Below are 24,520 nucleotides of genomic sequence, written 5' to 3' on the forward strand. Positions count from 1 at the left end.
AAGTGGAAGTATATAACTGGCATTACTTATGCTTCAGATCAGGAAAAAGTAAAAGGATTGGTAAGATCTAGCATTGTTCAGAGCGTCATGAAACAGGCACTCTTATACACCACTCATGATCAGGATGTGCATGTTCTGACCAGTAATTTCATTTCCAGATACCCAACTTGGAGAACAGGTCACAAACGTACTCAGCAATAACTGTTAATGTAGGAGTACAGGAAGGCACATCATGCTATAAAACAACATAGAAAAATGAGTAGGTACTTACACCCACCAACAGGACATGAATAAAAGTCTACTGTTGAGTGGGGAAGAACAAGCAAGTCCCCAAAAAAACACACAGGTATCAGACATCCCACCTGGAAGGAGACCCATTAAATGGAAATGGCTTATTTTGAGGGAAAACAAAATCAAGGCAGATTTTTATCTCTGTTTACTGACTGCTTTAAAAACAACGTGGATTGCTCATGTGTTTCTACAACACCTCATTTCATCGAGCCACAGCTCTGCTGAACTCTTTTCTCCCTGCGGTCAGATGACAAGGCCTGGGTGGAGACTGAGGGAACTCTGCCAGGGCACTAGTCAGAGATGAAAGTTAGTGGATGTCCATCACTGTGCTGGCCAAGGTTGGTCAGGTTTCTCATAGGGCCTGCCAGGAGGTTGACAGCACTGCTGGGTAGCAGGGGGTTCCACTCTGTGTTCTGGTTGGACTACCAGGATTCTGGGGACTCCTCGCCCCACAGCAGGCCCAGGGCAAGGCACCCAGGAATGAGTACCAGCTGAGCAACATCAAACGCAAACACAAGCATGGCTGGGTCCAGTGCTGAGCATGCAGGCCACATCCTTCGCCACACATGCTCAAGGGTGGCAAGTCACTGAGCCACTGAGGAGCAGGACGCTGCAGGTGAGACCCACCCCCCCATAACATCTTCCATGACCCGGACCTCATCTGGCACTGTTTTGTGGGGAGCTGGGGAGCAGGGAGCAGACTTAAGGGATCCCTCAAGTCATGGGGTTGGCCTTGGGGATGAAGTAGGTCGGGGACTGCAAAGGGGAAACAGAAGTCAGACTTTGCCCAGTCCCTTTCTCTGCTTTGGACTAGGAGGAATTTCAAACACAGGTAACAGTGCCAGGAGAGTGCACAGGATCCCCCTGTATGCAGTATGGGCCTGAGCAGTCACAACACTTCCTATGTTGTTTTGAAGCAGAATTCAGGGATCAGGCCATTTCTTTGGTAAATATTTCAGAATGTGTCTAAGATTAGGGCTTTTCAGAACACGGACACAAACCTTATAATACCCTCCAGTTACCAATGATTCTGAAATATCATTAAATGTCTATTCGATGTTTGAATTTAAAAAAAAAAATCTGATGCAGTAGGAACACTCACTGTATTCAGACAATGAAGAGAAGCTCACAACTGCTTCCCCTTTAATTTATGGGAAATGTGCAGTTCGTGGCCACCTAATTCAGTTAGGAGAAATTCATCATATCTAGTGGATTATTATCATGTGAAGATAAAATGGTTTCAAAGTGTTGTAGTAGACGAGCTTAACCTCAAATACAGAATTCACAAAAAGTTGGAAATGTGAATGAGACCTCAGACGAAAGCAGTTACTTCACTTTATTTGTAAACCAGATTCTCAGGGCTGGCGCTGTGGCGCAGCAGGTTAAGCTGCTACCAGTATCCCTTATGGGTGCTGGTTTGAGACCCGGCTGCCCCATTTCCAATCCAGTTCCCTACTAGTGTACCTAGGAAAGTGGCAGATCACCCAAAGCGCTTGGGCCCTGTACCCACATTGAGAGATCCAGAAGAAGCTCCAGGCTCCTGGTTTCGGGCTGGCCCAACCTCAGTTACTGTGGTCATTTGGAGAGGGAACAGCAGATGGACGATTTCTGTCTCTCCTCTTTCTGTAACTCTTTCAAATAAATAAATCTTAAAAAAATAATAAATAAAACAAACAAAAAACAGATTCTTTGCACTTGGGCGGATCACTCTGCACCTCTCAGGTGATCCAGTGAAGCAGCAGGAAGACAGCTTACTGCGCACAGCAAGCTGGATTCCAGATTACTACCAAAGCTCTGGCACAACAGCCAGACCCTTGGCAACCTGAAGTTGGCCTGTGGGCAACCACAGCTGTTTCCATGTCTTTTTTTTCTCTCTCTTTTAAGATTTATTTATTTATTTGAAAATCAGGGTTACATACAGAGAGAAGAAGAGAAAGAAAGAGAGAGAGAGAGAGAGGTCTTCTATCCACTAGTTCACTCTCCAATTGGCTGCAACGGCCTGAGCTGCACTGATCCGAAGCCAGGAGCGAGGAGCTTCCTCCAGGTCTCCCACGTGGGTGCAGGGGCCCAAGGACCTGGACCATCTTCTACTGCTTTCCCAGGCCATAGCAGAGAGCTGGATTGGAATTGGAGCAGCTGGGACTCGAACCGTTGTCCATATGGAATGCTGGCATCGCAGGTGGCGGCTTTATCCGCTATGCCACAGTGGCAGCCCCAGCTGCTTCCATTTCTTACAAATTATATCAAAGGATTCATAGGATAAAATAATGTCTGGAATTCATCAAAAAAGGTTGTATGCAAAAGAATACCATCAATAGCAAACTCAATACAACTTCTAAATATATTTCTAGAAGTTTTTTCTCTCAGGAATAAAAAATAAGATTGAAAAAAGTCATAACCACCACAGTCCAGATTGAAATCACACACTTACCTTTTTCTTAATCAGACTTGGTAAGTGCTCACTGGTATTGGCTGCAGGGAATAATGACTCATCGATGTGTGCTCCAGCTGTCCTGCATCTGTGCAGTTAAGATGAACATTGGTTCTTATTATATTCACTTAGAATTAATTCACATGTGCATTGGTTAGTCATTTAAGAAATCCATACTTGGGTTATTTTTGTAGAAATTTCTTTGAAAATAAGTATCTTGGGATCAAAGAGGCCAATAAAATTTAAATTTCCCGAAATCTTTTCTATGTGTATTTTTTTAAGGTATTTAAGAGTAGAAGCAAGAGGCAGGTAAGGGAAGTACAATTCTACAAAACAAGTTTGGGCTTGTAACAGGCTTCCAAATTATGAGTACGTGATATAAGGTACAAGCAGGTATTGTTACATGTAGTCACTGGAATCCAAATAATTTCAGTAATTCTCTGAATGACCTCTGTCCTGTAATTTCTCTTCTCATTCATGTATAATGGAAATACTAATATTAAAACATACATCTCATCTCTGGCCAACCCAGCTCATAAGCCTTCGATCACTCTCGTGTTCACAGAATAATCTCACCCACAGATTAAAGTTTTTAATAACAGGACCTGAATCACAGCTGAGCTAGCTTTCATAAGATGGTCACTGCTCAATATTTAATTTACAAAGATATATCTGAAAAAAATCAACAACTACAGTGAAATAAAAAAGAACATTTCCACAGTATGGTCATGAAACACCTGGTATCCCGGATACCTGTGAGGGTATCCAATGTCACAACTACAGGTCATTTCCTGTTTTCACTTCTCATTAATTTTCACTAAATGACATGTGTTATCCCAATAAATTGAATGCAGAATCAGGTATGAGAATGCAACTATATTCTTCTAAGTCAGACATTTAAGAAACTTAAAAAAATGTTAAAAAGAAAACAGTGTGGGGATTCAAGTCAAGATAGCAGAATAGGGAGGGAGCTTACTGTTGTAGTCTAGGGGAATTTAGTTAAAATAAAGTGGAGAGAACGCAGTCTCAGGGAAGAGTTAGGGAGAAAATGGCAGAGGAAACACCACACAAATTAGAGGGACACTGTATATGTACGTGGAGGGTGTGGATGCCCACAACTCAGGACCCTAGCAGCAGAGAACCTCAGCACCAGCTTCGAAGTGAAGTGAAGCCAGACTGCAGCAGCCCACACCACTGGTGATAAAGCAGTGGGAAGAGCCTGGCAGAAGTCTGGCTTGGAGCCCTGTGGGAGAAAGTGTACCTGCCAACCTAGAGGGAAGAAAAGGGGACACATTTCCCTCTCCCCAAACACCAAACACTCAGCATGGACACCATTTTGGACGTACACAACCGCTGTACTACCTTGTATCAGCGCGCCAAACAACCAGCCGAGAGGAGACACCTGAGTCTGGCTGGGAGCTCAAGACTGTGAGAGCCTTGTACACTGGGACTGTGAAAACACTGTGGCTGCATGGGAGGGCACATCGTGTGGCTAGTACTTTGGCAGTGACTGTGGGCAGCTCCACATGCTCAGAGCTCCCAGATTCCCTGTGAGGGTCACTGCTCCAAGATCCATATTGACACTAAAGAGTGCATGGATCCTTTGTGTGGTTGTTGTAGTAGCATGGATGAAAATTGTACTCACTAGAGCTTGCATCCAGGCATCCGTCTCCTTGAAGAGGAGGTGAGTGTAAGATTATTACCAATATAGCAGAACTAATCTCTCCTCTGATTAAAAAAAGAGAGATTTACTACACCCAACTTGGGTGTCATCTTAAACACTGCCCTCACACTGGAGCATTAAACAAAGCTCCCAGACCACACCTTCTGGGTATTCACTGAAATAGTGGATACTCCACTAAGCCATAGAAGCACAGTTATAAGACATTAAGCATCACGGAGGAAAAGACAAAAACCAAGTATAACCACAAATGCCTAATAATAAATGCAGCAATTCAGGAAACAAGAAGAAGGAAGACAACATGATGCCCTCAAAAGAACACAACACTTCAATATCAGAACATGAAGATGAAGAGATTGATGAAATGCCAGAATCAGAATTCAAAAAAGTGACTGTAGGACTACTTAGAAGTAATCAGAAGCAAATTCATGAACCAAAGAAGTCCGTACATGATGTGAATGAAAATTTCCCCTATAAAATTGAGATTTTAAAGAGAAATCATAACAAAAAATATCAGAAGAATTCAATAGAACAAATAAAAAATATGATGGAAAGAACAGACTCAGGCAGAAAAAAGAATATCCAAGTTAGAAGACAAATCTCTGGAAATGTTACAGTCAGACAAAAATAAAAATAAAAAAGAAGAAATAAGAAAACTAAAAATCAGTTTCAGAGATTTATGGGATACTATCAAATGACCCAACATACGAGCGTTAGCAGTTCCTGAAGGAGTGGAACGAGAGAATGGATTAGAAGGCCTTTTTAGTTCAATAATTATAGAAAACTTCCCTAATTTGGAGAAAGAAAGAGACCTCCAAGTTCAGGAAGCACAGAGAACTGCTAATAGACATGACCAGAAAAGATCTTAACCACAACACACTGTAGTCAAACTCTCCACAGGAAAACATAAAGAAAATATTTTAAAATGGGCAAAGGACTAAACAAGCATTTTTTTTTTTTTTTTTTATTTTTGACAGGCAGAGTGGACAGTGAGTGAGAGAGAGACAGAGAGAAAGGTCTTCCTTTACTGTTGGTTCACCCTCCAGTGGCCACTCCGGCGGCGCACTGCGGCCTGTGCACCAAGCCGATCCGAAGCAAGGAGCCAGGTGCTTCTCCTGGTCTCCCATGCGGGTGCAGGGCCCAAGAACCTGGGCCATCCTCCACTGCACTCCCTGGCTATAGCAGAGAGCTGGGCTGGAAGAGGAGCAACCGGGACACAATCCAGCTCCCCAACTGGGACTAGAACCTGGGGTGCCAGCATCGCAGGCGGAGGATTAGCCTAGTGAGTCACAGCACCGGCCATAAACAGGCATTTTTCAAAAGAGGAAATCCAAATGGCCAACAGACATATGAAAAAATACTCAGGATCATTAGCCATCAGGGAAATGCAAATCAAAACCAGAATGAGGTTTCACCTCACCCCAATTAGATTGGCTCTCATATAGAAATCAACAAACAAATGCTGCCGATGATGTGGGAAAAAAGGTACCCTAATCCATTGTTGGTGGGAATGTAAACTGGTATAGCAACTGGGGAAGACAGTATGGAGATTCTTCAGAAATCTGAAAGATAGACCTATCATATGACCCAGCCATCCCACTCTTGGGAATTTACCCATGGGAAATGAAATCAGCATATGAAAGAGTTATCTGTACCCCACGTTTATTGTAGCTCACTTCACAATAGCTAAGACATGGAATCAATCCAAACGCCAGACAGAAAACTGGATAAAGAAATTATGGGATTTATACACCATGGAATACTACACTGCAAAAAAAAATGAAATCCTGTCATTTGCAACAAAATCCATGAAATTGGAAAACATCATCTTTAGTGAAATAAGCCAGTCCCAAAATGACAAATACCATATATTCTCCCTGATTTGTGGTAACTAATAGAGCACCTAAAAGGTAATCTATAGAAGTGAAATTAACACTTTGAGATGCAGTGACTTTGAACAGCCTTTGTCTCAACTGCTGAGAAACAGTTGTTTGTCATACAGTTTGTTGAACTCTTTACTTAGTATAGAGTTAATAGTATGTATAAAGTTAACTGAAAATAGATCTTAGTAAAAATAAGAATGGGAATAGGAGAGGGAGGAGGAAGAGGGGTAGGATTGTGTGGTGGGAGGGTGGGTATGGTGGGAAGAATCATGATATTCCTAAAGTTATATTTATGAAAAGCATGTAGTTTGTATTCCTTAAATTAAAGGTTTCTGAGGAAAGTAAATAAATAAATAAATAGGAATTCAACTTAGGATAGGCCAGGTTTGACTCTGAGATCCCAGCTGATACAGATTTGTGAGGAAGATAAGAGCACAGCTCTGTGGCCAGGCTGCCATACTCAAACTCCAACTCTGCCTCTTCCAGGGTGTGTAACCTTGGGTAAGTTATTTAAATTCCCTGTGACTCAGTTTTCCCTTTTATAATGAACAGTATATGCCTCCAAGGATAGTTGTTAGCAATAACTAAGTTTTGTGGGTTTTTCTGTAAGATTTATTTATTTATTTGAAAGGCACAGTTACAGAGAGGCAGAGAGAAAGAGAGGCAGAGGGAGAGGGAGAGGGAGAGGGAGAGGGAGAGGGAGAGTCTTCCATTTGCTGGTTCACTCCCCAGATGGCCACAACTGCTAGAGCTGGGCCGATTCGAATCCAGGAGCTCCTTCCAGGTCTCCCACGTGGTTGCAGTGGCTGAAGCACTTGAGCCATCTTCAACTGCTTTCCCTGGCCACAGCAGAAAGTTAGATCAGAAGAGGAGCAGCTGGAACTTGAACTGGCACCCATATGGGATGCTGGCCCTGCAGTCAGTGGCTTTACCCACTACACCACAGTGCCAGCCCCAATAACTAAGTTTTAGTAAATATAAGTGCTTAAAATAGTACCTTGCTCTCAAAAAGCTTTCAATAAATGCTATCCCTTATTACTGTCAGTGAAAGAAAGAAAGGAAGGAAAGGAAGGAGGGAGAGAGGAAGAGAAATGAAAACAGTGCCTGAACTGTCACCAGAAGCACAGACCAGGTCAATCCAGAGCCAGCCATCAGGCTCAATTCTGTTGATGAGGCTCTGCAGTGGAGGGCAGAAATCAACCATCTGTAAACACACAGGTGGAAAACAGCATAATGGTCTTGGGCAAACGTACATGGCTTGTGCAGCTCAGAGAATGAATGAGCATGAGGAGACCAGCAACAATAAGAATTCAGGTTGTCCTGAGTGGGTCATATTAACCAAGTTTATCAGCTTCAACCTCACTGTGTGGACTCCAGGATGTTAGGAAAGGTTCGAGGGAGGGCACGGACAGGTCGCCTGCAGGACTGGTTCCAGGAGACGAGTTGGGCTACTGCAGTGACTGAGGTTGATACAGACTGCAGCAGAGGCAGCAGGGACTGGGAACAGGGTGAGAGGTATGCGCATGGGGATCCTTAATGAGAAATAGCAAGGAAACAAAAACGCAGAGTTCAATCAAGGAGCACATGCTTACTCTTAACCCTCAAAACCCCAATAAAAGGACAGTAAAGGAAAATAAAAAGATATAAACCAACAAAAATAAAGAGTAGATAAACACTGTCTGGGGAAATGAAAAGCAAACAAATAAAAAGGAAACCAGCCTTTTCATGGGAGGTGGGGGCAGGGACCAGATAGATCCCCCTCCAGCTGCATCTACAGCTCTAGGGACAGGAAAGCCACAGGAGCTGAGCTGAGCTGCTCACAGCTGGGAAGTGGCAGGAACACTCCCGGGGCAGTACCTGCTGGCCCTGCTCACCATCACAGGGAAGGCACTGGTCAGTTTAGATGGCTGGAACCTGAAAAGCACTAGACTTATGGCCAGTGTCAAGAAAAACAGGAAGCCTTACATGAAATGTACTTTATTTATTCAGAAAACACAACTACAGATTTGCCCGAAGTGTATCATGTACACTGGAACAAAGGAGTGTGCTTGTGCACACAGCAGACAGCAGAGACACGTATATGGGAAGTGGGGCACCTGAGGGGGGTTGGCTAAAACCAAATTCCCCTTCCCCTCCAGAAGGGCACGGGCCACAATGTCTAGAAACAGAGTGTCAACAACCACAGAAACCCTGCATGTATGGGAAGGGACGACCTCTGGGTTTAGGCACCCATTATCTTCCACTGTGAGGCTTGTAACCTTTGGTCCTTCTTTTCTCTATGTGACAATGGAACATTTCTTGAGCATAAAAAGAAATGAGGGGCTGGTGCTGTGGCATAGCCAGCAAAGCTGCTGTCTGCAGTGCCAGCAGACACCGGTTTGAGACCTGGCTGCTCCACTTCTGATCCAGCTCTCTGCTATGGCCTGGGAAAGCAGTGGAAGATGGCCTAAGTCCTTGGGTCCCTGCACCCGCATGGGAGACCCGGAAGAAGATCCAGGCTCCTGGCTTCAGATCGGCGCAGCTCTCACCATTGTGGCCATTTGGGTAGTCAACCAGGGGATGGAATCTCTCTCTCTCTCTGCCTGTGCCTCTTTGTAACTCCCACTTTCAAGTAAATAAATAATTCTTTTTTTTAAAAAAAAAGGAATGAAATTCTGGTATATGCAACCACATGAATGCGATCTTGCTAACAAAAAGAAATCAGGTACAAAGACTGAGTATTCAAGACTTTAACATGAAACACACAGCACAGGAAGCCCATAGGCATAAAGTAGATTAGTGGTTACCTTGGGTTGGTGACACAGGGAGGACTGGGCTAAAGGACATGAGGTTTCATTTTAAACATTTTGATGAAATGTTTAAAAACTGTGGGAGCACAACTCATGAATATTTTTAAAAACATTGAACTGTACACTTGAAATAAATAGGCATACTGTGTGGTGTGCGAATTAGGTCTTTAAACAGTTACAAACACACACTACTAAATATGTGCTCAAATGGCTAAAACTCAAAAAACAGGTTCCAAGTGAAGATGTGGAGCTTCTGGAGCACAGGCACCGCTGGTAGGAACATAAACAACACAACACCACGGAAAAGTCTGAGTAGCAACACAAGAGAAAGGAAAACACACAAAGTCACAAACATGACGCCCATGTTTACTCGTAATAATCAAAAGCTGAAAACTGCCCAAATGTCCATCACTTGTGAGTGGACACACTGTGGTATATGCATACAACAGATTACTTCTTGGCTATAAATAGCAATGAGATGACGGAAACACACAACATGGCAGAATCTCAAAAATGCCACCCAGAGTGAAAAGAAGCCAGCTACAAAACAGTGCTAAGTGATTCCAACCCTATGAAACTAAGCTCTGGTGACAGAAACTGGAGCAGCATGGGCCCTGGGGCAGAGTGGGGGCAGGGAGCCTGGCTGCAGACAGACACAGCCAACTTCTAAAATGGGTACATTTTATTTAAATTATATCTTTATAAAGCTGGTTAAAAACATCAGTCGCCTAAGACTGCAGAAAGCCCAAGGTGATGAGTGAGCAGCACCCCGAGCTAAAACAGATGGGAAAGTGGCAGGACGGGCAGAAATGGGAGGGTGACTTAATAGGAGCACCTTTCTAAAGGGGGCCCATATTTACTAATTTTAACCCTGAACAGTTTTTGCCAGATTCTCCTTACTCAGGCACAATGACCCCTAACTTATCTCTTTACAGGTAACAAAATAGCTAAAGGGGTGTCTGAGATACACCTGCACAGAGGCTGGACCCTGGCATTAGTATCTGTGCAGCACTAAACTGGTGTCACCATGAAGCCAAAGGTCAACCTGCCCAGAGAAGGTGCAGCTGATCCTCATGGGGTCGCCCTTCCAGCTTCTCTAACTTCGCAGTCGAGGAAAGGGCAGCTCGGAGGACCAAAGTCCACCAAACCACTTCGGTCCTTTAGCAGCCTGGGAAAGACTGGACTCAATAGAGTCAAATTTGTGTCTGATGTAGAAGAGACTTTCTGTCCTTTCTGGAAACTTCCTTATCAGAACAGAGAATGAAAAGACTCACTCATGCTGAGCTCAGTCTGCTTGAGTTTAGCTGCTACTTTTCGCAAGGGAGGGGCACTAAATGAGGGTGATCTAATCTGCTCTAGCTGCTCTAAGTGCTAAAGCTGCTACATCAAAACAGATACTTGCCAGGCACACAATCAGAATCTACTGAATGGACCAAAAATGTTCCCAGTTAGACTTCTACTTTTCTCCTGAAATGTTAATGTTGATACTGTCCCCCCACCCAGTGGTCAAAAAGAGAAGTGCGTGAAAAAATGTCCCTAAAAACAGAGCCAACATTTAACCTGCCTTTTCCAAAGGCTGCTACTTCAGAGGTAGTGGGATCCAAGGAGGCCCCCTTCTCTGTGGGTCGCCTGCTCCCAGGGGCTCAGTCTCTCCAGAGAGCCAGTGCACTGCAGCACCTCCCACCACACAACTGCTGGGTACGCAGAGATCACAGTCTCCATCCCTTCCTCAGGACAACCTTGCTCCTCGCCCAACCCCCAATGTCACCACCCAGTTCCCCAAGCCCAGTCACCGTCAGTTCAGCAAGCACATGTTATTTTCCCATGAGGATGGGACTGTGTTAGGCATTGAGGAGAAATAAGACTCAATGAAGCATCTGTTCCAGACACGTCCCTCTCTGGGGCACACGGAATAACACAGGTGGAGAATTGGAAGTTGGGATAATGGCACTCCCCAAGCACAGATAACCAAGATGCAATCCAACTGGGGTGTAAGCGGTAGCAACTGCTGTGGTCCAGGCACTAGAACAACCACTTCAATCAGTCAGGCTCAGCTGCTGCAGGAGGCGGCCAGCCTGGGTTTGAGCGCATGCTGCAGGCCCCAGAGCCTGTCTTTGCAATACAATAGCTATTCCTCAGAAAGCTGTCAGAGGAGACAAGAGATCTGAAGCAGGCCTTTAGGAGGGGGAGCAAAATAACTGTATGCAAGGCAAGGGCAAATAATAAATAGCAGCAAATAACAAAAGAAAGGACAGGACACCCAGATACATGATTCATCTTTGGCCAGCGAATCATTCTGATGCTCACCAGCTCTCTTTTCCTCAGTGCACATACTAGACGCTAAACAGCCCTTTTACTTTCTATCAGCCTCTGTAATGCAACTACGTCCCTACCCTGCTTTCCTGGGAGGGACCCCATTACTACGTTCAGCTTTGTTGATCTTCAAACTAGAGGATGCACACACCACGACGGCATAAAAATTTTCTAGAGAAGAACCAGATTGGCACAGTTTTAAGGCAATAAATTTCCAGATGACCAACTTCTATGAAGCATTCCTTTTAAAAACCATCTAAAGCACTGAAGGTTCCTGAAAACATCTCAGTTCCCTCAAGTCCCTTCCCATGGGCCCCATTCCCTCCACTTTGGCTACACCGAATCCCTGGAGCTCCTCTACCAACGATTATAGCCCTGCCACTGGACCTCTGAACGTGCCACTAAAAGGCTGACCAACTCCATCCTGAATGTATTAAGAGCACATGTCAGGGTATGGTGACCCTCTTTGAATAATTTATCAGATTTCACAAGTCTGCTGTGCTCTCTCATAAACATCAAGTGACTATGGCCAGTGCTGGGATGCCAATACACTGTGGAATGGGCCTGAGGGCCCCTGCCTTTTCTGTCTTCTAAGCACTGTCAAATGCTGCACAGCCTGAGGGAGAAAGCTATGGCAGCAAAGCGGTGTTGCAAACGTTGTTTACCTACTCACACATCACGTGCTGATCTGGAAAGAGCAGCTCTGACAAGTGGACACCTCTGGACCTCAGCCACTATTTAAAATCTAGATCCCTTCAGTTACTTTCTCTAAGAAATGTTGTCTAACATTGCCTCACCCATCACCTGTCCAAGCCCAGGATGAGGGTGTGGCATAGACATGCTGCGGGAGCAGGGCAGGCTTTGTGGAGGGACTCCCTCAGGTGGAAGCTGAGGGAAACTGGAGACCCAGAGTTGTAGGCATAGACCTGGGTACAGTGGCCATCAGGGAAACATGGCAACAAATCAACAGAGCAAACTTGAAAGCAATACCTCTCAAACTTCATGAACAGGAAACCTCTTCAGGCTCTTAAAAAAAGTGAGGACCTCAAAACCTTGTATATGAGTTGTAGTTATTGATGGTGGCAGAAATTAAAACTGAGCAATCTTTAAATATTCAATTGTTAATCTATTTAAAAATAATACTAAACTCATTACCATAGATTTTAGGAAAAATAACCACATTTTCCAGGGGAAACAAGTCAGGAAGACAAGTAGCTTGGCTCATTCTCGCAAACGAACACCAGTGAGATTCTGCCGCCTGCACAGCACAGAACCCTGTGAGAGCTGATTCACATGATGAAGAGTTCCTGCCTTACTCATGCCTCAAAGAATCATGAGTTGAGAATGGTCAGAAAACAGATTATTCTCATCTTAGAAAGTGATTCAGTAAAACTATGCTGTTTGAACAGATTTATCTTCTGGTTTCAGGCTGATGTACTAACTGGTGTGTTGCTTTGCTTTTTTTTTTTTTAAAAAAAATTCATCTATTTGAAAGGAAGCATGAGAGACAGAGAGAGATCGATATCAATCCTCCATCCTATCTTTTTCTTTCTTTCTTTCTTTCTTTTTTTTTTTTTTTTTTTTTTGACAGGCAGAGTGGACAGTGAGAGAGAGAGAGACAGAGAGAAAGGTCTTCCTTTTGCCGTTGCTTCACCCTCCAATGGCCACTGCGGCCAGTGCGCTGCAGCCGGCGCACCGCGCTGATCCTAAGGCAGAAGCCAGGTGCTTCTCCTGGTCTCCCATGGGGTGCAAGGCCCAACCACTTGGGCCATCCTCCACTGCATTCCCGGGCCATAGCAGAGAGCTGGCCTGGAAGAGGGGCAACTGGAAGAGCCCCAACCAGGACTAGAACCTGATGTGCCGGCGCCGCTAGGCGGAGGATTAGCCTGTTGAGCCACGGCGCCGGCCCCATCCTATCTTTTTCCCCAAATGCCTGCAATAGCCAGGGTTGGGGTCTGCCACGTGAGTGCCTGAGGTTCAGGCCCTTGAGTCATCACCTACTACCTCCCAGGATGTGTCAGCAGGAAGCAGAACAGCCTGTATCAGAATACCTGGGTTCAATACTCAATTCCAGCTCCTGACTCCAGCTTCCTGCTTGTACAGACTATGAGATGGCAGGCAATAGTTCACCTGGGAGACCCGGATTGAGTTCCAGGCTCCTGGCTTTTGCTTGGTCTAGGCCTGGCTGTTGTGGGCACTTGGGGTGAATGAAACAGTAGATGGAAGATCTCTCTCAAAGAAAAAAAAAAACTTGTATGATCAACTTTGTTCAAGAGAACTGAGGTGGGAGGGAAGCTGATCTTTATTTCCTATTTCTTCTATGTAAATAACTCCACTGTGCAAAGGAAATGTCAAAACTTTATCAGTTGCTGTTATATAGTTTGTGCCTAACAAGAATACTTCCATAACAAACCCAGCAAAATGGGAGTCTAGTGACATCTAGTGACTATCCATATTTAAAATTCACATTTTCAGTGGCATCACAAGCAATGGCCCCAGACAGGCAGTGAACAAACATGATATATAAAATAAAGACCAATTTGGCTCTTAAGTTCTGTTGATGAAAGTTCAAGCTCATTAAAAACTAAGAAAATGCAAATAAAAACGTTAAGGTTCACCCACAAATTAGCTAAGATTAAAGACTGGTAACTCACAGTATGAGTTAAGGTACTAAGAAGCAGGCAACCTGCCAGAAAGAAGGGGAATTAGGATACTCTTTGCAGAAGGTAATATGATTGCATGTATCATAAATCTAAATACATGAAGCTTTCAACCAGTAATGTCTACTTTTGGACATTAAACTGATGGAAAGATCACATTCATCTTCTCAAGTGTAATCTATTTAAAAGCTTTATATCATACTATTTCTTAATAGAAAAAAGAGAAAAGAAGAATTTCACACTCATTGGTGTATCAGTTACATAACCTACTGGACATCTACAAAAGTCTCAAACTAAATACTTACTTCCAATTATCCATGGTAAGACTTCTCCAATTCAGGGAAAGGAAGCAGACAAGAGGTAAATTAGGTAAGAACTTGCCACCATGAAACTACATACATATTTAAACAAAAGTATATTTAATTCAAAAGAAAGTTTACATTCTCAAGATACCAAAAGGAGATCTAAAAATAAGTAGTTATTAATAATAATAAAAATGAGACTTGATTTAGGGAGGCTGGCACTGTGGCATAGCAGGATAAGCTGCCATCTGCAGCCCCAGCATCCCATATGGGTGTCACTTCAAGTCCTAGTTGCTCCATTTCTTTTTTTCTTTTTTTAAAATTTTTTAAAAAGATTTATTTAGTTATTTGAAAGTCAGAGTTACACAGAGAGAGAAGAAGAGGCAGAGAGAGAGAAGTCTTCCATCCGCTGGTTCACTCCCCAGTTGGCTGCAATGGCCAGAGCTGAGCCGATCCAAAGCCAGGAGCCAGGAGGTTCTTCTGGGTCTCCCATGGGGTGCAAGGGCCCAAGGACTTGGACCACCCTCTACTGCTTTCCCAGCCAGAGCAGAGAGCTGGATGGAAAGTGGAGCAGCTGGGACTCGAACTGGCGCCCATATGGGATGCTGGCACTGCAAGTGGCGGCTTTACACACTACACCACAGCGCCAGCCCCAGCTGCTCCATTTCTAATCTAGCTCCCTACCAATATGCCTGGGAAGGCAGCAGAGGATGGCCCAAGTGCTTGCGACCCTGTACCCACTTGGGAAACCTGGAAGAAGCTCCAGGCTCCTGGCTTCAACCTGGCCCAGCCCTGGCTGTTGTGGCCATTTGGGGAGTGAACCAGTAGGTGGAAGACCTCTCTGTCTCTTTCTTTCTCTCTTTTCCTCTGTAACTCTGCCTTTCAGATAAATATATCTTTTTTTAAAAATGAGCCTGATTTAAAATAAATGATAATACACAAGAAAGGAAAGAATCTGTAGTAAAAATGTCAGGGAGTTAAAGTACATTTTAAGGAGATCTTAACAATCTGCTTTTGGATGAAGCTACAAGCATTTTGTAGTTTCTGTGAACTTCCTGAGAAACAGACTGGGGACGGGTGGAACAGAAGTTGGGGAAGGGAGAGAGGAAGGAGAGGAAGGATACACAGCAACAGACCAATAAGAAAGGGGAACCAAGACTCTGAGAGGGAAAAAACCACCAGTGAGAACTCTCAGCATTGCTGTTAGTGCAGAAATGCCCGACAGTCAGCTGGTCCATGCATCTCCACTGACTTCAAGCTTGTAGTGAAGGTCTATTTTTCTATATCCTCTTTCTCCACATTGCTATACAAACTTTTAAATGCAGCTCAAGCCACTACCCCCGTGAAATTCTCTCTGATATCCCTAGGTCACCTAAGTAAATTTCTTTTTGTTCATTATTTGTTAGAACAAACGTTTACTGCACATTTAACGGAAACAATGACAGACAAGACAGACACGTAGCCGCACTTACAGAGTCTACATTACAATGGAAGGAACAAAGCACATAACTAGAGATGTAAAATAGTCAAATAAAAAATAATATTTTGCTGTTTTTAATCATTTCAAAGTCAGAGAGACAGAAAGTCAGAAACACAGATCTCCCATCTACTGGCTCACTTCCCACATGCTTACAAATAGCCATGGCTGGGCCAGGTTTTTTTTAAATCATAAGCCCAAAAACTCTGATCAGGTTTCTCTTGTGGGTGGCTGGGACCCAAGTACTTAAGCCATCACCTACTAAATCCAAGGGTAGAGCTGGGACTCAGACTCCAGCACTCTAATAGGGGATGCAGGCATCCCAACAGTGGCTGAACCTCTGTGCCAAATAATCCACAGTAAGTTTTAATAGTAAAAAACAGAAATAAGGAGTTGAAATACAGAATTAACAAAGCTTTTACAGTGGACTGGAGGCCAGAGAAAGCTCTCCTGAGGTGACTTTGAAATAAAAAATACATGTAGGCGTTAAACACAACTTGGCATTAAAGAAAAAAAATTCAGGAACAAGGGGCAGTGCTGTAGGTAGCATGTACCAAGAACCAGAGGCAGAGAAGATGCTGACCTGCCTGGGGCCTGAAAGAAGACTGGCATAGCTGTCAGGTACGAAGATAGGGAGCTGTAGCTGAGGTTGCAAAGGAGACATTCTAGACCCAGGGTTAGCAAAGTCTGTGAAAGGCCCAACAGTGATTTTCTGAGGCTCTGTGGCCAGGGGTCTCCAACCCAGCTATTCAGCTCTGCCAACTGCAGTACAGCAGCAGGCACCAACCATGCAGAATTAGATGAGCATCACTGGGCTCCAAAACATCTTTATTTATCAAAATTCAAATTTCACCACTGAAAAAATGTCATCATATAGTCTTTTTTTCTAACCTTTTAAAAATATAAAAACCATTCTTACTTCATAGGCCACTGAAACATCAACAAACCAGGGTAGCAGGCTGGATTTGGCCCTGCATTAGAGTGCTTCCAAGCCACAGTATCAAAGAAAGAAGGATCACAGAGATTTATGTGTTAAGGGTTTCATTTGCCAATGCAGGAGAAATGGACTGAGAGGGAGACAGGCAGGCATGACAGTTGTCTGGACTATGGTAACAGCAGAGATAAGGATTGATTAGTATCTACTTTGAGATAAAAATCAACAAGCCAGATTAATGGAATCTATAAGGGGATGAAGGTAAAGGAAGAATGATTGCTGTCTTTCCTTCAATCTTCCCTCACACACTCCTAAAAAACACAGAAGGTAAGCTAAGACACTTAAGTATAGATACTTAAGTATTTATACTCTCAACCATATGGAGAGAGCAAAGATTCAAATTGCCTCTAAGTAGAAAAATAACCTACATTCCAATACAGCTGCATGGACATGGCTGTGAAAGCAGGGGAGAACTGACTTAGAGTTCCCAAAAAAAAGCAGGCAGCTGGAGGACTCAGATGAAGCACCAAAGAAGCACATCTCAAAGAGCGTCCAGCACTAGCACTAATCAACCACCAAATACAGAACCCAAGCAGCTCCCAGCACCAGCACCAGAGAAGGGGCCTGAAGACAAGCAGGCTCCGAAAAGGACCCATCCTGGGAGACTGGAAACTTTTGGACAAACAGCAGTGAACAAAAAGGAACCAAGAGGAAAACACTAAAGATCCTACAGAAACAAAGCAAAGGATGCTTGAGCCCTCCCCCATTCCCTCCATCACCAACCTCATCCATGAAACAAACTACGCAAGTTAGCAGAACTGACAAGAGGAAGCTCTCAAATGAGTGAACTCACTGTATCAAAGGAAGAACAAGAAAAACAAAGCAACCTAAATCCATTTAAAACTATTTTGAAACAAGGAACAAAATGCAAATCAAGTCATTTCAATTGAGGATAACCCTCCCTCACCTCTCCCAAGACAAACACAAGGCTGAGCAACAGCACAACACAGCCCCTACCCTGAATCAAATAGTATTTGGCATCTGTGGTCCAGCACCCTCTGCGGATGCTTAAGTTCTCTAAATAAAATAGCACAGTATCTGCATGTGGCCAACACGCCCTCTCATACACTTTACAGCATCTCAAGAGTACTCATACTATCTAGTACAATGCAAATCCTATGTGAATAGTTGTTACACAGTATTGCTAAGGGAATAATGACAAGGAAAAAAGGTCTGTACATTTTTGGTAGAGATGTAATTTTTTAAAAAATATTGTCAACCTATAGTTGGTTGAGTTGGTAGTTGTGAAACTCACAAATGCACATGGTCAACGTATATATATGAATGATACATTTATTGAATACTAAACATAAAAAAACTAAGACAATGGGGCTGACGCCATGGCGTAGTGGGTGCACCACTTGCAGTGCCAGCATCCCATATGGCTGCCTGTTTGAGTCCCAGCTGCTCCAGTTCTGATCTGGTTCCCTGCTAATGTGCCTAGGAAAACAAGGATGGTGGCACAAATGCTTGGGTTACTGCCACCCACATGGGAGATCAGAATGCAGCTCTATATCCTGGCTTCAGCCTGGGCCAGCCCCAGCCATTGCAGCCATTTTGGGAGTAAATAAGCAGATGGAAGGTATTTTTCTCTGTCATTCTCTCCTTCAAATAAATGAGTTTTTAAAAATAAATAAATAAGCTAAAAACAATTAAAAAAAAAAGAAGAGAGTTCAAATAAAATTTAAAATAGAATGACAAAGAAAAACAGGGTGGAAAAACAAATGTAACATCAGAGGTTAAGAGACAGAGTCAAAAGTAGTTGAAACAAAAGGTGGCCAAGGAGACTTAACATATAATTGGAGCCTCAGAGGAAGAAAAGGAACTGACAGAATAACATACAAAACTGCAATCCGAGAGAACTTTTCCAAAATAAAGATCTTAGAACTGAACTGATCAATCCAAAACATATTACAGAAACCCAGTAGACTGCCCTCCTTTGCAAGGGATTCAGAACAGCCAAATTATCTTGAAAAGGAAAAACAAAAATTGGAAGACTACACTTTCCAATTCAAAACGCAAAAGTAATCAAGATTGTGTTGTAGTAGAATAAACATACAACTCAATCACCTAACATTTAGAGGTCATGAATAAACCCATGCATTTATGGGTAACAAATTTTCAGTAAGGTGCTGTTTTGTGGTTTGAATAGGATTTGGCTTCCCAAACTCATGGTGACATTTAAATCTTAAAGTCTTAAATTAACAATTAATGGGGGCTGGCACTGTGGCTCACTTGGTTAATCCTCCGCCTGTGGCGCCGGCATCCCATATGGGTGCCAGTTCTAGTCCTGGTTGCTCCTCTTCCAGTCCAGCTCTCCTGCTGTGGCCGGGAAGGCAGTGGAGGATGGCCCAAGTGCTTGGGTGCCTGCACCCATGTGGGAGAGCAAGCAGAAGCACCTGGCTCCTGGCTTCGGATTGGCATAGCTCTGGCCATGGTGGCCATTTGGGGGATGAACCAATGGAAGGAAGACCTTTCTGTCTATCTCTCTCTCTCTCACTGTCTAACTCTGTCAAATAAGTAATAATAATAAAAAAACAATTAACGGATTAGGGTGGACTTTGATCCAATGATGGTGTCTGAAGGTGGGGCTTTTTAGGGAGTGGTGGAATTGATCCAGGGTGCTGGGAGGGTGCTCCAGGATCAAACCATGTGATCATACCATAAGCCTAAACCAGTGGGGCTTCAGGATCTTGGGCTGTGGGCCTCCAAACTATGAGCTGAAATAAATCTCTTTGCTTAGTGGCTTCTCTCGGCTATTTTAGTTATAGTAACAGAAATCTCACTAATACTAGGTACCAACATCATATAATGGAAAAAAGCAATCTCTTCAACAAATGGTGCCAAAACTAGAAAGCCATGAGCAAAAGAACAAAGATGGAATCCTAAACCTCTCACTATATAAAAATTAACTCTAAGTGGGACATAAGCCTAAATATAAAAGATGAAACTTGGGGCCAGTGTTGTGGCAAAGTAGATAAAGACCGAGGAGCCAGCACTGTGGCTTAAGTGTTAATAGTCATCACCTGCAGTACCAGCATCCCATATGGGCACCGGTTCGAGTGCCAGGTTCCATCCAATCCAGTTCCCTGCTATGGCATGGGAAAGCAGTAATAGATGGACCAACTGCTTATGCCCCTGCACCCACATGGGAGATCCGGAAGAAGCTCTGGTTATTGGCTTCAGATCAGCCCAGCTCTGGCTGTTGCAGCCATTTGGGGAGTGAACCAGCTGATGGCAGATCGATCTCTCTCTCTCTCTCTCTCTCTCTCTCTCTCTCTGCCTCTCTGTCAATCTACTTTTCAAATTAAAAAAAAAAAAAAAAAAAAAAAAAGGCTAAGGGGTCATTCAGACCTGAATCTTTGGGGAAAAAAAAGCCTGTGAGGCTTCTATCCCATATGGGTGCAGATTCAAGTCCCATCTGTTCCATTTCCGATCCAGCTCCCTGCTAATGTGCCTGGGAAAGCAGCAGAAGATGGACCAACTGCTTGTGCCCCTGGACCCACATGGGAAACCTGAAGGAAGCTCCTGGCTCCTAGTTTTGGTCTAGCCCAACACCAGCCATCGCAGCCATTTGGGGAGTGAACCAGCAGGTGGAAGATTTCTCCCTCTCTCTGTCCCCACCTCTTTCTGTATAACTTTGCCTTTCAAAGAAATAATTTTTTTTTTAGAAAAGAGAGATAAAACTATAAAACTCATCCCTGTGACAATGACTATTATCAAGAAGACAAAGTAACAAATGCTGGCAAGAATGTGGAGAAAGCCTACACACAGGCTGTAGGAATGCAAATTAGTACAGCCACTATGGAAAACAGTATGAAGATTCCTTAAAAAACTAAAAATATAACTGCCAAATGATTTAGCAATACCACTACTGGGTATATATCCAAAAAACAATGCATTCTATCAAGGAGACACTCACTACCACATTTATTACAACACTATTCATATTGGCAAAGATATGGCATCAACCAAGATATGAATCATCAGGAAAATAAAGAAAATGTAGGGGCCCGCACTGTGACGCAGCGAGTTAAAGTCTGAACCTGCAGCACTGGCATCCCATAGTGGTGCCAGTTCAAGTCCTGGCTGCTCACTTCCTATCCAGCTCCCGCTACTGCGCCTGGGAAAGCAGTAGATGGCCCAAATCCTTGGGCCCCTGCACCCACGTGGGAGACCTGGAAGAAGCTCCTGGCTTCAGATCGGCGCAGCTCCAGCTGTTGTAGCCAAGTGGGGAGTGAACCAGCAGATGGAAGACCTCTCTTTCTCTCTCTCTCTCTCTGCCTCTCCTTCTCTCTCTCTGTAACTCTTTCAAATAAATAAATAAATCTTAAAAAAAAAAAAAAAAAAAAAAAAAGCGCAAATGGCCCTGAAATGGAAGTGGGTCTCTGAAGGGAGGGTGCTATGGTTTTGATTCTACTTGCTCAGTGGACTCCCCCTAATCTACATTTCAAGCATCACTTTCTCCAGTCACGTCCTCCTATCTTTCCAAATTCCAAATCCACAGCCTCTGGTACAATCCAACTAAGAGCTGCCTTCTGCTACCGGAACCATGTTGCCAACCCACTCCCTCAAGCTCGGGCTTGGTCGCGTGTCCCTATGACCTCTGCTTTGCACACCTCAGCTCCCTTGGCCCTCTAACTTGATGGCAGCTGCCCAGTAAAATCCCAACCCTGGTTAAATGCAACATGCCTCTTCATGCCTCTTCCGTCTTGCCTGAGGGTTGCTGGATAAACAAGTGGGTCTGTTTCTTAACATAAAACTACCAGCCTCAAGTGAACTGCCAGCCCTCTAATCCAAACATATTGCCCCTCTCCTAAACCACTACTTCATGCATTCTCCTCAAACCTCTACAACTTTGAACCCTAGCATCCTCAGAGGGTAATCTTGTTCCTCTCACTGAGAAGGAAAAAACAACCAAAAGAACATCCATATGCTTGACCACCAGATCTACTCACTTAGCAACCATCCCCCAAACACTGCACTCCTTCCTGTCCTTGGGCCTATCTGGCCCAGGTATCATCAGCCTTTCCCTCCCACTGGATCCTATCAAGCAGCACAGACGGGCTGTCTTTTTTTTTTCCCCCTTCTTAAAAGAACTTTCCATCTACTGCCCTCCACGTGCTGCCCAGCTGTCCCCTTCTGAGAGGTCTACTGGCAGTTCCCAATACCTTTCCTCTCAACTTCTGCTCCACCTACCACAATCTCTCTTGCTCCCTCAATTCTACCCAAACTGCTTGTCCGTTTTGTAGCTTGTCTGTGTGGCTAATTCCAGGGGCAACCCCTAAGACCCCACCCTGTACTCAACCTATTTGCACAGCCAATCATTACCACCTCCTACAGAAAACATCTGCTTTCCAGCCCCCAGCCCCAGATACTCTTCCTCAGTCTCCTTTCCATTCTACCTCAGCCTCCAAACTTGGGGCTGTGCAGCCCCAAACCTCTGCCCGTCTCTCCATTTACCAAGGATCATGTCCATTTCTGCTCACTGTCATCTCCTACATTTATTATCTCCTTTCTCTCCTTATGTCAACAGGAATGTCTGAAAAACACCCAAATTCAGCACAGAACTCTTGATATCCCCCTTAGCCAGGTCAGTCCTTCTGAAACTTTCCCAATCTCAGCAAATGGCAAAACTATCTTTATGGTTTCCTGAGGCCAAAAAAACAAAAAACCTCCAGTCATCCTCAACTCCTTCCTTTCTCTACACACTCATATGCAAACCTTCAGGCAATCAGGTTTGGCATCATCTTCAAAAATATAGTCAGGGGACAGAGGGAGCAGGGAGACTGTGGCACAGTAAGTTAAGCCATAGTTTGGGATGCCTGCATCCCTTATTGGAGAGTAGGTACAAGTTCCAACTACTTCACTTCTGATCCAGCTTCCTGCCATTTACCTTGGAGACAGATAATGACTCCAGGCACCTGTCACCCAAGTACAACCATCCCCTGAACACTGCACTCCTTCTTGTCCTTGAGCCTATCTGGCCCAGGTATCATCAGCCTTTCTCTCCCACTGGATCCTATCAGGCAGCACAGACGGAGTTCTGGGCTCCAGGCTTCAGCCTGGTCCAGCCCCAGCTGTTGAAGGCATTTGGGGAGTGAACCAGCAGATGGAAGACCTCTCTCTTGTCTCTCCTTCTCTCACTCACTAATGCCTTTCAAATATGTAAACATAAATATACACACATATCTTGAACCTGACCAATCCTCACTGCCACCACCATGGCCCAGGTCAGGTGATCCACACCTTTCCAACTCCTCTGCCTACACCTGCCCTTGCTCATTCTCCACAACTACTCTGTACTGTACACCCAATGAGGCCCTGCAACCTCTGGCATTGACCTCCACAGCCTCTCTGACATCAACTTCCCCAGATCACTCTGATGACAGGCTAAACTGCCTCTCTTGTAATTCCTATGTCCTACACTCCATAGCTCAGAACGCAACTGTATTTGGACAGAGGACCTTAAAAAACGTAATTAAGATAAAATGAAGTCACATGGGTGGTTGGCAACTCAATCTGGCAGGTGTCAATACAAGATGAGATCAGGGGGTTGGCATTGTGATACAGCAGGTTTCACTGCCTACGACACTGGCACCCCATATATGTCCTGGCTGCTCCAGTTCTGATCCAGACCCCTGTTAATGTGCCTGGGAAAGCAGAAGATGGCTCAAGTACCTGGGCCCCTGCCACCCATGTGTGAGACCCAGTTGAAGCTCCTGGCTTCACCATGGCCAAGCCCTGACCTTTGTGGCCATTTGGGAAGTGAACCAGCTTATATAACCCACTCTGGATTTCAAATAAACAAATAAATCTTTAAAAAAAAAAAAAAGAAGAGCTCATGGCACACACACAGAACAACCAAGAGAGGACATGAGGAGACAGCCACCTGTGAGCAAGGAGAGGCCTCAGGGGCAACAACCCTGCAAGGCACTTTGATCTTGGACTTCCAGCCTCCAGAATGGTGAAAAAGGCAGTTGTTTTAAGTTCTCCATCTGCAGTGTGCACAACTCAATTACTGCATCTTCAGGTGACTAATACAAGCTACCCCTCACTACTTCTCTGTTCTCCCTAGGACACACAAGGCACACCCTTGCCTTAGGGCCCTTACATCTTTTCCCTCCAGGCAGTTACACACTGTATTAAACCCTCTTTTCAGCTGTGGAAACTGAGGCTTAAGGATATTAAATTAAAAGATGTGCCCAGTAAGAGGGAGAGAAGACAGAATCTCCACACCTTATTAATACCAGATAAAAGTAAGAGGCATTACTTACTTTTCCACCCAGAGAACAGAAACAAGCTTCACCCCTCTCTTCTGGGCTTTGTCCCATGTGCTCTGATACCCGTCTTTGAAAACAACGTGAGTTACTTGTTTGTTAAAAGTTTTTGAAACCTGTAAATAAAATGCAGAAAACAAAATGCATATTCCTATTTACACATAATTTCCTAAGTATAATTAATTAAAAAACCCCTACCCTAGAAATTCCATTTCTCAGAATCTGTAACAGAGAAATAGGCTGCTAAAAACCGTAGCTGGAGCCCAGTTTGTGGCGCAACAGGTTAAGCTGCCACTTACAACACCATCAGAGTGCTGTTTCTCATCTCACCTGCTCCACTTCTGCTCCAGCTCCTTGTTAATACACGTGTGAAGTCAGCTGAAGAAGGTCCAAGTACATGGGCCCCTGCTGTCTATGTG

The 24,520-nt window shown here is 44.2% G+C and overlaps 1 protein-coding gene across 8 annotated transcripts in view; it reads right to left on the reverse strand.

Annotated features, from left to right (window-relative positions):
* Positions 1-24,520, reverse strand: part of MCPH1 (microcephalin 1) — a 288,454-nt gene that overhangs the window by 255,923 nt on the left and 8,011 nt on the right. For all 8 annotated transcript variants that reach the window (XM_062198844.1, XM_062198847.1, XM_062198850.1 and 5 more), the window contains exons 3-4: positions 24,099-24,217; positions 2,723-2,810 (exon numbers count right to left, since the gene is read on the reverse strand). In XM_062198844.1, the coding sequence (XP_062054828.1) occupies positions 2,723-2,810; positions 24,099-24,217 (207 nt within the window). The remainder of the gene's footprint in view (positions 1-2,722; positions 2,811-24,098; positions 24,218-24,520) is intronic.

Source organism: Lepus europaeus, chromosome 8 (genome assembly GCF_033115175.1).
Source record: "Lepus europaeus isolate LE1 chromosome 8, mLepTim1.pri, whole genome shotgun sequence".
Lineage (NCBI taxonomy): Eukaryota > Metazoa > Chordata > Mammalia > Lagomorpha > Leporidae > Lepus > Lepus europaeus.